Consider the following 15,436-nt stretch of genomic DNA (forward strand, 5'->3'; position numbering starts at 1 on the left):
ACGCTGTGACGTAAAACACGACGTGCTGAGAACAATGAAGTTCAATGCTTCCAAGCATACGTGGACTTGATTCTGAGCATGCGTGGATTTTTAACCGATGGACGTGCCCACAGACGATTGTTTTTTTAACCATCAGATCATTTTAAAACAAGTTCCTAGTTTTTTAACCGATGGATAAAAAAACGATGGGGCCCACACACGATCCATCAGACCGTTTTCATCAGACAAACTGATCGTGTGTACACTGCATTGGGGTATATCAGCTGACGAGACCAAGTTAAAGAAATATCCCTCCCTGATGTAATTCCATCAATCTAAGGACTTGATTTCTACAAAAGCTTGGTGTGTGGACTCTTTTCTAAGGATTTATTTGATGGTATATGCATTTATTTGATATGGTTCAATTATGATTTTTTTTTTTTTTTTTTATATGCCAATTTTAAATATTAATTTATTATTTTTCACTTTTGAATCAGCGCCGTCCTATTTATAATACATACAGTCAGGTCCATAAATATTGGGACATTGACACAATTCTAATCTTTTTGGCTCTATACACCACAATGAATTTGAAACGAACAAGATGTGCTTTTACTGCAGACTTTCAGCTTTAATTTGAGGGCATTTACATCCAAATCGGGTGAACGGTGTAGGAATTACAACAGTTTGTATATGCGTCTCCCACTTTTTAATGTTCCAAAAGTAATGAGACAGATTAACAATCGTAAATCAAACTTTTACTGTTTAATACTTGGTTGCAAATCCTTTGCAGTCAATTACAGCCTGAAGTCTGGAACGCATAGACATCACCAGACGCTGGGTTTCATCCCTGGTGATGCTCTTCCAGGCCTCTACTGCTACTGTCTTCAGTTCCTGCTTGTTTTTGGGGCATTTTCCCTTCAGTTTTGTCTTCAGCAAGTGAAATGCATGCTCAATCGGATTCAGGTCAGGTGACTTGGCCATTTCATAACATTCTGCTTCTTTCCCTTAAACTCTTTGGTATTTTTCACAGTATGCTTCGGGTCATTGTCCATGTGCACTGCGAAGCGCCATCCAATGAGTTCTTAAGCATTTGGCTGAATATGAGCAGATAATATTGCCCTAAACACTTCAGAATTCATCCTGCTGCTTTTATCAGCAGTCACATCAGCAATAAATACAAGAGAACCAGTTCCATTGGCAGCCATACTTGCCCACGCCATGACACTATCACCACCATGCTTCACTGATGAGGTGGTATGCTTTGGATCATGAGCGGTTCCTTTCCTTCTCCATACTCTTCTCTTCCCATCACTCTGGTACAAGTTGATCTTGGTCTCATCTGTCCATAGGATGTTGTTCCAGAACTGTGAAGGCTTTTTTAGATGTTTGGCAAACTCTAATCTGGCCTTCCTGTTTTTGAGGCTCACCAATGGTTTACATCTTGTGGTGAACCCTCTGTATTCACTCTGGTGAAGTCTTCTCTTGATTGTTGACTTTTACACACATACACCTACCTCCTGGAGAGTGTTCTTCATCTGGCCAACTGTTGTGAAGGGTGTTTTCTTCACCAGGGAAAAAATTCTTCAGTCATCCACCACAGTTTTCCATGTTCATCCGGGTCTTTTGGTGTTTCTGAGCTCACCGGTGTGTTCTTTCTTTTTAAGGATGTTCCAAACAGTTGATTTGGCCACACCTAATGTTTTTGCTATCTCTCTGATGGGGTTTTTTCCCCCCAACCTAATGGCTTGCTTCACTGATGGTGACAGCTCTTTGGATCTCATTGAGAGTTGACAGCAACAGATTCCAAATGGCACGCTTGAAATGAACTCTGGACCTTTATCTGCTCCTTGTAAATGGGATAATGAGGGAATAACACACACCTGGCCATGGCACAGCTGAGTAGCCAATTGTCCCATTACTTTTGGTCCCTTAAAAAGTGGGAGGCACATATACAAACTGTTGTAATTCCTACACCGTTCACCTGATTTGGATGTAAATACCCGCAACTTAAAGCTGAAAGTCTGCAGTAAAAGCACAAATTGTTAGTTTAATTTCAAATCCATTGTGGTGGTGTTTAGGGCCAAAAAGATTAGAATTGTGTCGATGTCCCAATATTTATGGACCTGACTGTGTGTGTGTGTGTGTATATGTGTAATATATATAATCAATTATTACATTTTTATTCATGGGTAATTTGTTCACTTGAAAAGGGGCAGCTTTTTCATATTGTTTGCACTTGGATTGCAATATATTGTTTGGCGCCATTATTTGTTAAAATGTACTTAAAACTAATATATTTTGGTATAGGTCACATTTGATAATTTTTTTGTTTGTAAATCTTGTATATTTTTTTTTTTTTTTAGTTCATCAGTCCGCCATACATTGGTTGAAGAATTTAGCAAAGCCAGCAAAGATCCTAAAGTGGAGGCCATTGTGTTGAATGGATCCAATGGGAAGTTCTGTGCTGGTATGACTAATTCAGTTTCTTGGTTTACAGAATAGTACAGATGTGTGTGTGTGTGTGTGTGTGTGTGTTTTTAAACAAAAAAAAACAAACAATTTATAGTAATATCTTGGATCATGCAGTAATGCCAGCTGGTGAATTCAACTATTCTTGATAATCGGTCCATTTAAATGTTCAGAATAAAGTCTACCTAATAGTATACAATGGTGGTATGTTTCTTTAGAAGGGTTGCTGGATGTGGATACCTCTCCCTGTCACAGGTTATACACTATGGGCCAAATCCTCAGCCAGGCGGCGTAACTTAACTTTCAGCAGTTAAGTTACACTGACTTAAAGTTTCTACCTAAGTGCCTGATCCACAAAGCACTTACCTAGAAATTTCAGGCCGTGTAACTTAAGTGCCGCCGTCGTAAGGCGGTCCTCCTCTCCAGGGGGCGTTTATAATTTAAATGAGGCGCGCTCCCGCGCCGGCCGTACTGCGCATGCGTGTGACGTAATTTTCCCGACGTGCAGCGCGCGAACGTAATTGACGCCGGGCGGCTTTGTGGATTGCGACGGGACACTAAAGTTGCGACGGGTGAAAAAAAATATACGCGCCGGGAAAACAAATAATTATTAAAAAATGATAACGTCGCTCAGCATGCATTCCTGAGGGAGAACTCCATGCCAATTTTCAAAGAAAAAACCGGCATGGGTTCCCCCCCCAGGAGCATACCAGGCCCTTAGGTCTGGTATGGGTTGTAAGGAGACCCCCCCCCCCCCCCCACGCCGAAAAATCGACATAGGGGGTCCCCCTACAATCCATACCAGACCCGTATCCAAAGCACGCTACCCGGCCGGTCAGGAAGGAAGTGGGGACGAGCGAGCGCCCCCCCCCCTCCTGAGCCGTGCCAGGCCGCATGCCCTCAACATGGGGGGGGTTGGGTGCTCTGGGGCAGGGGGGCGCACTGCGGGCCCCCCCACCCCAGAGCACCCTGTCCCCATGTTGATGAGGACAGGACCTCTTCCCGACAACCCTTGCCGTTGGTTGTCGGGGTCTGCGGGCGGGGGCTTATCGGAATCTGGGAGTCCCCTTTAATGAGGGGGTCCCCAGATACCGGCCCCCCACCCTAAGTGAATGGATATGGGGTACATCGTACCCCTATCCATTCACCTGGAGGCAAAAAGTAAAAGTTAGTAAAACACACAACACAAGGGTTTTTAAAATAATTTATTATTCTGCTCCGGATGCCCCCCCTGTCTTCTTTATTAGCTCTATTACCAGGGGGGGCTTCTTCTTCCGCTCTCCGGGGGTCTTCTTCCACTCTCCGGGGGGGGGGGTTTCTTCTTCCGCTCTCCGGGGGGGGGGCTTCTCCGGACTCCGGGGGTCTTCTTCTATCTTCTCCCCTCTTCCGCTGTTGACTCGGCGAACCCCGGTTCTTCTCCAGCTGTCCGGTGCCTTCTTCTTCAGCGCTGGCTGCCTGCTATCTTTGTGTGTTAGCTCAATTTCTAGCAGGCAGCCATCGCGGTCTTCTGTGACGTCAGGGTCTTCTCTTCTGTTCTTCTCCCCTCTTCCGATGTTGCCTCGTCGCCTGTTGTCGCTGTAATGATGGAAGCGCGCCTTGCATCACCGTCCCATCATGCTCCGGTAGGTACCCACGTGGTGGGTGCACGTGGGTAGGCACCCACCACGTGGGTACCTGCCGAAGCATGATGGGACGGTGATGCCTATATAAATGGGATGCAAGGCGCGCTTCCATCATTACAGCGACAAGAGGCAACGAGGCAACATCGGAAGAGGGGAGAAGAAGAGAAGAAGGTGACGTCACAGAAGACCGCGCCGGCTGCCTGTTACTAATTGAGCTAACACACAAAGATAGCAGGCAGCCAGCGCTGAAGAAGAAGGCACCGGACAGCTGGAGAAGAACCGGGGTTCGCCGAGTGAAGAGGGGAGAAGATAGAAGACCCCCCCCCCCCCCCGAGAGCGGAGAAGACCCCCCCCCCGGAGAGCGGAAGAAGAAACCCCCCCCCGGAGAGCGGAGAAGACCCCCGGAGAGCGGAAGAAGAAGCCCCCCCTGGTAATAGAGCTAATAAAGAAGACAGGGGGGGCCTCCGGAGCAGAATAATAAATTATTTTAAAAACCCTTGTGTTGTGTGTTTACTAACTTTTACTTTTTGCCTCCAGGTGAATGGATAGGGGTACGATGTACCCCATATCCATTCACTTAGGGTGGGGGGCCCCCTTATTTGAGGGGACTCCCAGATTCCGATAAGCCCCCGCCCGCAGACCCCGACAACCAACGGCAAGGGTTGTCGGGAAGAGGTCCTGTCCTCATCAACATGGGGACAGGGTGCTCTGGGGTGGGGGGGGCCCGCAGTGCGCCCCCCTGCCCCAGAGCACCCAACCCCCCCATGTTGAGGGCATGCGGCCTGGCACGGCTCAGGAGGGGGGGGGCACTCGCTCGTCCCCACTCCCTTCCTGACCGGCCGGGTAGCGTGCTTTGGATACGGGTCTGGTATGGATTGTAGGGGGACCCCCTACATCGATTTTTCGGCGGAGGGGGGGTCTCCTTACAACCCATACCAGACCTAAGGGCCTGGTATGCTCCTGGGGGGGAACCCATGCCGGTTTGGATTTTACAAATTGCCGTGGAGTTCTCCCTCGGGAATGCATACCAAATGCCGTCGCTTGAATGGGCCTTTACAAGGTGTGACTAACTTTACACTTTGTAAAAGCAGCCCTAGTTTTACACCTGGCAAACTAACACTTACGGCGAAAAAACTAAGCACAAAAGCTTTGAGGATCGCCCTAAGTGCTAATTTGCATACCAGAAGAGGCATTTCGACTCGAAATGCCCCCAGTGGCGGATGCGGTACTGCATCCTAAGATCCGGCAGTGTAAGTCCCTTACAGATGTCGGATCTTCTGCCTAACTTAGGAAAACTGCTTCTGTGGATCAGTTCCAAAGTTAGAACCAGAGATACGACGGCTTACGCCGGAGTATCTCTTTTGTGGATATGGCCCTATGTACTTTGTACAGATTTTGTGCTTCTGTATAATGTGTCTTTTTTTTTATTTTTTTTGTCTCTGGTTCCAGGGGCAGATATACGAGAGTTTGGCACCTCTGCTGTTAAAACTGTCTCTTTAGAAGATATAAATGGCACAATCGAAGCCAGCCGGAAGCCTGTAGTGGCAGCTATTGAAGGTATAGCACTTGGTGGAGGGCTCGAGCTGGCCCTAGCATGTCACTACAGAGTGGCAGACATACAGGTAAATGTGTATCACTATAGAAATTTATAGTAGAATTTTAAATATAATATTTTTATTTGAGAAAAAACATGGGGCCTAATCGGCTTACAATTCAAGTAATACAGTAAAACCTTGGTTTGAGAGTGTTTTGCAAGACAAGCAAAATTTTTTCCCAAAAATGTTAAGTTGATATATACCGTCATGTCACAACAGAGTGTAAAAGAGAAGTGTAGCAATATGGTTTCATTTAATAAAGGTACAACATTTAGCAACATATTGCTACACTTGGAGGTGTCTCTCTTCTCTTTTATATGGAAGAGCCCTGGGGCCATTATACCTGGTCACATTGCTATAATCAATCTTTTGTTTTTTAATATGGACTATAAACTGAAGGACCTATGAATAAATGGTTGTGGAACAAATCATTTGAGTTTCCATTATTTCTTATGGGGAAATTTGCTTTGATATACAAGTGCTTTGGATTACAAGCATGTTTCTGGAACGAATTATGCAACATATATTTTAAATTGAGCTGTCATCTTTTGGACAGTATTGACCTGTATATGCGCTAGGATTTTACACCATTTCCAATGCATGCGTTCCTGTGTTGGCTCTCGGAACCTGAACTAAAATACCACAATAAATAAGGCTGCTTACCCCAAGCCAGGGTTTGACAAATTTGCTTGGAATCTAGGAGCCAGCTAAAAAAGTTAGGAGCCAGAAAACGCACCCCGTCCTGACGAGCTTGCGCGCAGAAGCGAACACATACGTGAGCAGCGCCCGCATATGTAAACGGTGTTTAAACCACACATGTGAGGTATCGCCGCGATTGGTAGAGCAATAATTCTAGCTCTAGTAACTCTAAACATGCAACCTGTAGATTTTTTTAAACGTCGCCTATGAAGATTTTAAAGGGTAAAAGTTTGTCGGCATTCCACGAGCGGACGCAATTTTGGAAGCGTGACATGTTTGGTATGAAATTATCTTTCATAATATTAAAAAAAAATGGGGATAACTTTATTGTTGTCTTATTTTTTAATTATAAAAAAAGTGTAATTTTTTTCCAAAAAAAGTGCGCTTGTAAGACCGCTGCGCAAATACGGCGTGACAGAAAGTGTTGCAACGATCGCCATTTTATTCTCTAGGGTGTTAGGATAAAAAATATATATAATGTTTGGGGGTTCTAATTAGAGGGAAGAAGATGGCAGTGAAAATAGTGAAAAATGACATTAGAATTGCTGTTTAACTTGTAATACCAACGGCCACCACCAGATGGCGCCAGCTTACACATCTGGTGGTAATAACTTGTAATACCAACGTCTCACCACCAGATGGCGTCAGCTCACACACAAAAAAAAAAAAAAAACATTTTTTTTTATTTTTATTTTTTGCCCCCCTTCCAAGCCAAGTCGCCAGGACCCTATTTCTAGTCGCCCTGGCGACCGGGATTTGTCGAGCCCTGCCCCAAGCTACATCCAAAGCAAGATTGCTCCCTTTTACATGTGGTGGTTAAACTGTTATTAATGGAAACTTAAAAAATTTGTTGTAATTTTATCCTTTTGTGTTTTTAATTTTTCTCTGATTACAGTCCCGGGTTGGTCTTCCTGAAGTGCTGATTGGCATTCTACCAGCAGCTGGAGGAACTCAGCGTCTGCCTAGGCTAATAGGCATTCCTGCTGCTCTAGATATGATTGTTCGAGGTAACCTTTTTATTTTATTATGGCAACATATGCAGTATATTGATTACACTGCAGTGCTTAAATATGGATTTACTATTTTTTGATGCTGGTCCCTCAACTTTTCCTAGCCACTTAAGCCCCGGACCATATTGCTGGTCAAAGACCAGGCCACTTTTTGCGATTCGGCACTGCATCGCTTTAACTGACAATTGTGCGACGTGGCTCCCAAACAAAATTGGCATTTTTTTTTCCCACAAATGGAGCTTTCTTTTGGTGGTATATGATCACCTCTGCGTTTTTTAGTTTTTGCGCTATAAACAAAAATAGAGCGCCAATTTTGAAAAAAAATATTTTTTTCTTTTTGCTATAATAAATATCCCCCAAAAATATATACAGTTTTTTTTTCCCCCTCAGTTTAGGCCGATACGTATTTATAAAGTTATAGCGCTTACAAAATAGGGGATAGTTTTATGGCATTTTTATTAATATTTGTTTTTTACTAGTAATGGCAGCGATCAGCGATTTTTATCGGTACTGCGACATTATGGCGGACACTTTTGACACATTTTTGGGACCATTGGCATTTTTAAATACTATAAAAATGCCAATGGCAGGGAAGGGGTTAAGTATGTTCCCTGGGTGTGTTCTAACTGAAGGGGGGGGTGGACTGACTTGGGGAAATGACTGATCGCTGTTCATAAACTGTATGAACAGACAATCAGGCATTTCTCCCCCTGACAGGACCGGGAGCTGTGTGTTTACACACACGGCTCCCGGTTCTCGCTCTGTAACGAGCGATCGCGGGTGCCCGGCGGTGATTGCACCCGCCGGGCACGCGCGTTGGCACGCCCCTATTGGCTGCTCGGCGAGATGACGTATAGCTACGTGATCTCGCGCAGCAGAGCGCAGCAGTTATACGGCGGGTGGTCGGCAAGCAGTAAAAAAACGTTTGTTAAGCATTTGCCATGTAACATCTAGTGGTGTTGGATTAAATATTGTCAAGTAGTGAAATATGTTCTAGAAACTTTTTTTGTCATTTGTGACATGCCTGCCAAAGATGTTGGCCTGTTTCAACTAAAAGTTGATCATTGACAGTTTTGGTAATACTAAAAGCTTAGCTTGTGTCTTAAAATGGTTGTAAAGGGTGTGTGGGTTTTTTTTTTTTTTTTAAATAACAAACATGTCATACTTGCCTCCTCCTTGCAAGGGTTTTGCACAGAGTGGACCAGATCCTCCTTTTTTGGGGTCCCTCCACAGCGCTGCTGTCTCCTCTTCTCACATGCCCCTATGGAGAAGTGCTTTCCCTGTGGACACTCGTGTGGGCGCGCTCCGGAATCTTGCTGTCTGCGTCATTGGACGCAGCAGCAGGACTCCGGAGCGCGCCCACACGAGTGTCCACAGGGAAAGCACTTCTCCATAGGGGCATGTGAGAAGAGGAGAAAGTAGCTCTGTGGAGGGACCCCCAAAAAGGAGGATCTGGTCCACTCTGTGCAAAACCCTTGCAAAGACGAGGCAAGTATGACATATTTGGCCCCGACTCCCTCGTCATTGGATTTTATTGACCGCAGCGAGAGCCAATGGCTCCTACTGCTAACAATCTAGTCAATCAGGACCCGAGACAGCGACTGTAGCTGCTGTGTTCGGTCCCATCCGTTGGAAAGACCGGGTTCAGGTAAGTAAAAGGGGGGTGGGGGAGGTCTGGGGGGCTGCTGCACTAGAGAAGGTTTTTTCACCTCAATGCATTAATGTAAAAAACGTTGAGGGTTTACAACCCATTTTTAGCCTTTTTGTTTTATTTTCTAATTTTGAAAAAGTGATGGAAGAGTCAGAACCTCTGTCAGGGTTTTATTGCTGCCTCTGTCCCCGCTAGGTACCCTATGTTTGTCCTGGTGTCCATTGTTACTGTGACCGACAAGTGTGAAAAATGCAAAATATTGAGTTGTTAGTGGGACAGAAATATTCAGATATATATTTCCTCCCACTTCCTGTTTCTATAGGACAGGCAGTGAAGAAAAATCTCAATGGGGAACTGATGGCTTAAACTGACAAGGATTTTAACAATTTCTTATATTATTTAAGATCTAGACTTTACTCAAAAGTGCAGGATGACACGTGCCAATATTTTACAAACTACTTTCTTCTAAGTAACTCTCTAAACCTCCCAAAATCTGATTCTACCTAAATTTCAGTTCGGACCAATGGTATTTTGAATGGAACCACTTTCCAAAGCAGAATATTGATCTGTTTCTATATGTGTGCTTTAGTGGTTAAGGGAAGTTCAGACATGCAGTATATAAGGAACCAGCCAGACCTGTGATCCATTTTTACAACAAAAACGACCGACCTTTCTTATTGTGCCCTCCATGTAATGGGAACTTGAATCCAATTCTTCGCCTTATGGGAATGTCTAACCATATAGGCCTCTGTGGATGCATGAATGCCTCTAGTCCCTGATATTGTCATTACTCGTCAAACTTTTAATTGGTAAAACAGTATAGCTATTTTAGTTTTTGTAAGATGGGCCAGAGAGAACAATACCCTCCTTCCCAGGGGTCAAGTTCTGGGGAAAAAAGTGTGGGAACTCCCACCCAAGATCCACTCCCCCACCAAACAAAAAATGATACGCTCATATGCATAATTACTTAAGCGCATGTATTTTTTTTTTTTTTTTAAAGCAAGTTCTTTCTAAATCCCGCGGAAGACCTCCGCAATGTCTCCTGGGAACAATGACAAAAGCTCCCAGGAGACATTGCGGCATCGAGGAAGTGATGGAATACCCGGACACTACCCGATTAATCCATATACAGGAAGTGGCCACTAACATAAAGGATTACTAAGGTTCGCCTGCCCCCGACAGTGAGTCAAGCTGGGCATCGCCGCTCAGTGAAGGATTGGCTCGGGTGGCTCGGCTGCTCTAGTCCTGCAAAGGGAACTGCGTTCCTGCTGTAAAAAAAAGTGCAGGAACTCCGTTCCCACAGGACTTGAGCCCTGCTCCTCCCACTAAATTACAGGTAAAAAACACCCTGAGAGCTGTCCACCAGGATATATCTACTGATCCTAAATACTTGAAATTGTTGTCCAAACTAACTGAGAAGGGAAAGGTCAAAGAATAATTTTCGGATTTATTATATATAATAAAAACTGTTACATGTACTTTCGTTCTAAAATCTAACAGTCTATGGCCAGCTTAAGTTTTTTTTTTTTTAACCCTAGAAGTAGTAATTCTGCTATCATTGGTTTCATTCAAAACTAGTTTTCATCTTTCTCTGCAAAAAGCATAATTTTGGTTTAATGCAATATATTTTTAGGTATGCATGCTATTCAGTATACACAGTTATATTTGCATGCATACAATACCTGCATACACAAGGACAACTAAGACAAATGGGAGTAAACATTTTGGTAAGCAGCTAGAGAGTATAGCAAGTTCATTATGTCCACATCTTTGGCTGGCAGAGGGGTTTCCTTTTAATGTGCAGCTCCAGCTGGCTGATGCCCTGTACACACGATCGGTTCATCTGCTGAAAACTAACCGATGGATTTTTTCATCAGCTATCTGATGAAACTGACTTTCATCAGTCTTGCCTACACACCATCGGTTAAAAATCTGATCGTTTCCAACACGGTGATGTAAAACACAACGACGTGCTGAGAAAAATTAAGTTCAATGCTTCCGAGCATGCGTCGTCTTGATTCTAAGCATGCGTGGATTTTTGACCGATGGATTTCCCCACAGACGATCGTTTTTTTTTAACCGTAAGAAAAATTTAAAACCAGGTTCTATTTTTTTTTTTTTTTTTTTTAATCGTTGGGGCGGGGGGAACTGCTGGGGCCCCCACACGATCGGCTCGTCCGACGAAAACGGTCTATTGGTCAGTTTTTCACCAAACAAGGTGGCTGTCCAGCATTTACCAGACTGAAAGTGGGATGGGAAAAAATGATGTAACAGCATTAATGTTTTAGCTGAAACCTGCTGAAAGCATCAGTTGGGTACATGACCCTTGTTTTACTTAACTGAACTGTTGTATTTTATTTACATTGATGTCGAGTCAGATTTTGATAGTCTGTGGTCATTTATTTTCTAGGAAGGCATGTTCCTGCCACAGAAGCTTTAAATCTCGGTATTGTTGATGAAGTTGTGAAGGGGAATGCTTTGGACGCAGCTATACAATTGGCCCGAAAGGTTATTGGTAAGTAGATCCAGCACTAAATTCACTTCTTACGTCTATATTGTGTTGCAACAAAATCTTTATCCATTTAAGCACAGGTGTGAACAGATCTACATTCTGTGAGGTGGGAAGTCTAATGTAATGGGTAACTGTGCTTTACTATGCATAATACATAGATGCATTCACTTCCATGTGAGCATGCCCAAATAGAGAGTGCATGGGGATGTGTATGCTTATATGTAATGGGTAACGGTGCTTTACTATGCATAATACATAGATGCATTCACTTCCATGTGAGCATGCCCAAATAGAGAGTGCATGGGGATGTGTATGCTTATATGTAATGGGTAACTGTGCTTTACTATGCATAATACATAGATGCATTTACTTCCATGTGAGCATGCCCAAATAGAGAGTGCATGGGGATGTGTATGCTTATATGTAATGGGTAACTGTGCTTTACTATGCATAATACATAGATGCATTCACTTCCATGTGAGCATGCCCAAATAGAGAGTGCATGGGGATGTGTATGCTTATATGTAATGGGTAACTGTGCTTTACTATGCATAATACATAGATGCATTCACTTCCATGTGAGCATGCCCAAATAGAGAGTGCATGGGGATGTGTATGCTTATATGTAATGGGTAACTGTGCTTTACTATGCATAATACATAGATGCATTCACTTCCATGTGAGCATGCCCAAATAGAGAGTGCATGGGGATGTGTATGCTTATATGTAATGGGTAACTGTGCTTTACTATGCATAATACATAGATGCATTCACTTCCATGTGAGCATGCCCAAATAGAGAGTGCATGGGGATGTGTATGCTTATATGTAATGGGTAACTGTGCTTTACTATGCATAATACATAGATGCATTCACTTCCATGTGAGCATGCCCAAATAGAGAGTGCATGGGGATGTGTATGCTTATATGTAATGGGTAACTGTGCTTTACTATGCATAATACATAGATGCATTCACTTCCATGTGAGCATGCCCAAATAGAGAGTGCATGGGGATGTGTATGCTTATGTGTAATGGACACCTTGCCGAGGCCAGGAGGTACAGTGCCTTGCGAAAAAGTATTCGCCCCCCTTGAACTTTGCGACCTTTTGGCACATTTCAGGCTTCAAACATAAAGATATAAAACCTGTAAAAAAAATTTGAAGAATCAACAACAAGTGGGACACAATCATGAAGTGGAATGAAATTTATTGGATATTTCAAAGTTTTTTTAACAAATAAAAAACTGAAAAATTGGGCGTGCAAAATTATTCAGCCCCCTTAAGTTAATACTTTGTAGCGCCAGCTTTTTGCTGCGATTACAGCTGTAAGTCGCTTGGGGTATGTCTCTATCAGTTTTGCACATCGAGAGACTGAAATTTTTGCCCATTCCTCCTTGCAAAACAGCTCGAGCTCAGTGAGGTTGGATGGAGAGCGTTTGTGAACAGCAGTTTTCAGTTCTTTCCACAGATTCTCGATTGGATTCAGGTCTGGACTTTGACTTGGCCATTCTAACACCTGGATATGTTTATTTGTGAACCATTCCATTGTAGATTTTGCTTTATGTTTTGGATCATTGTCTTGTTGGAAGACAAATCTCCGTCCCAGTCTCGGGTCTTTTGCAGACTCCATCAGGTTTTCTTCCAGAATGGTCCTGTATTTGGCTCCATCCATCTTCCCATAAATTTTAATCATCTTCCCTGTCCCTGCTGAAGAAAAGCAGGCCCAAACCATGATGCTGCCACCACCATGTTTGACAGTGGGGATGCTGTGTTCAGGGTGATGAGCTGTGTTGCTTTTACGCCAAACTCAACGTTTTGCATTGTTGCCAAAATTTCAATTTTGGTTTCATCTGACCAGAGCACCTTCTTCCACATGTTTGGTGTGTCTCCCAGGTGGCTTGTGGCAAACTTTAAACAACACTTTTTATGGATATCTTTAAGAAATGGCTTTCTTCTTGCCACTCTTCCATAAAGGCCAGATTTGTGCAGTATACGACTGATTGTTGTCCTATGGACAGAGTCTCCCACCTCAGCTGTAGATCTCTGCAGTTCATCCAGAGTGATCATGGGCCTCTTGGCTGCATCTCTGATCAGTCTTCTCCTTGTATGAGCTGAAAGTTTAGAGGGACGGCCAGGTCTTCGTAGATTTGCAGTGGTCTGTAGGGTTGCCACCTCATCCCTTTAAAACAGAACACATATGAATTACACAGGTTCTGAGGCTAATTTAATGCAGGTAAGGCACCAAATGAGTCTAATTACCACCTTAATTAGCCTCAGAACCTGTGTAATTCATATGTGTTCTGTTTTAAAGGGATGAGGTGGCAACCCTAGTGGTCTGATACTCCTTCCATTTCAATATTATCGCTTGCACAGTGCTCCTTGGGATGTTTAATGCTTGGGAAATCTTTTTGTATCCAAAGCCGGCTTTAAACTTCTCCACAACAGTATCTCGGACCTGCCTGGTGTGTTCCTTGTTCTTCATGATGCCATCTGCGCTTTAAACGGACCTCTTAGACTATCTCAGTGCAGGTGCATTTATACAGAGACTTGATTACACACAGGTGGATTCTATTTATACTCATTAGTCAGTTAGGTCAACATTGGATCATTCAGAGGTCCTCACTGAACTTCTGGAGAGAGTTTGCTGCACTGAAAGTAAAGGGGCTGAATAATTTTGCACGCCCAATCTTTCAGTTTTTTATTTGTTAAAGTTTGAAATATCCCAAAAAAATTTGTTCCACTTCATGATTGTGTCCCACTTGTTGTTGATTCTTCAAAAAAAAACTACAGTTTTATATCTTTATGTTTTGAAGCCTGAAATGTGGCAAAAGGTCGCAAAGTTCAAGGGGGCCGAATACTTTTGCAAGGCACTGTAAATGTGTGGTGGGGGATAGGAGCCAAACGCATTGATTGTGAACTGGTAACTGCTGTCATTTGATTGTGACTACCTGAGAAGAGTAGTCTAAATATCTGTCCCCATCTGTTCATTCTGTTTTAGGAGACAGACCACTACAGTGTGCATGAACACTTTGTAGCATCTAGGGAAAAAGTTGAACCAGAAAACATAAGACCAACCCCAGGATATTGGCAAACCCTTCCCATCCCTTCTAAGTATCTGCTGGTATTTAACCACTTAAGACCCGGTCCATTATGCAGGTTAAGGACCTTGAGATTCGGCACTGTGCCGCTTTAACTGACAATTGCACGGTTGTGCGACGTGGCTTCCAAACAAAATTGGCGTGTTTTTTTTTTTTTCCCACAAACGGAGCTTTCTTTTGTTGGTATTTGATTACCTCTGCGGTTTATAATTTTTGCGCTATATGTATTCTTCATATTATTGGTAAAAAAATCACAATAAGCGTTTATCGATTTTGGTTTGCGCAAAATTTATAGCGTTCACAAAATAGGAGATAGTTTTATTGCATTTTTATTAATTATTTTTTTTACTACTAATGGCGGCGATCAGCTTTTTTTTTAAATTTTTTTTTTCTTCTTCTTCTTGTGACTGCGACATTATGGCGGACACATCGGACAATTTTGACTGTCATTTTCACAGCAAAAAGTGTTGTAATTTTCACAGTAAACAGTGCATTTTTATAATTGCCGTTTAGGAGTTAACCACTAGGGGGCACTGTAGGGGTTATGTGTGACCTCATATATGTTTCTAAACTGTAGGGGGGCTGGGCTGGATGTGTGACGTCATTGATCGTCTTTCGACGCCGGTGTGCCGTGATCGGTCACCGGAGCTGAAGAACGGGGAGAGGTGTGTGTAAACACACCTTCCCTGTTCTTCACTGTGGCAGTGTCAATGATCGCCTGTTCCCGTCATTGACACTGCCACAGTGAAGAACAGGGAAGGTGTGTTTACACACACCTCTCCCCGTTCTTCAGCTCCG

General features: G+C 43.4%; 1 protein-coding gene across 1 annotated transcript in view; it reads left to right on the forward strand.

Moving 5' to 3' along the window:
- EHHADH (enoyl-CoA hydratase and 3-hydroxyacyl CoA dehydrogenase) overlaps positions 1 to 15,436 on the forward strand; it is a 107,371-nt gene that overhangs the window by 11,599 nt on the left and 80,336 nt on the right. The window contains exons 2-5 of the mRNA XM_040357407.1: positions 2,346 to 2,449; positions 5,523 to 5,695; positions 7,263 to 7,374; positions 11,439 to 11,543. Coding sequence (XP_040213341.1) covers positions 2,346 to 2,449; positions 5,523 to 5,695; positions 7,263 to 7,374; positions 11,439 to 11,543 — 494 coding nt within the window. The remainder of the gene's footprint in view (positions 1 to 2,345; positions 2,450 to 5,522; positions 5,696 to 7,262; positions 7,375 to 11,438; positions 11,544 to 15,436) is intronic.

Source organism: Rana temporaria, chromosome 6, assembly GCF_905171775.1.
Source record: "Rana temporaria chromosome 6, aRanTem1.1, whole genome shotgun sequence".
NCBI classification, from domain to species: Eukaryota; Metazoa; Chordata; class Amphibia; order Anura; family Ranidae; genus Rana; species Rana temporaria.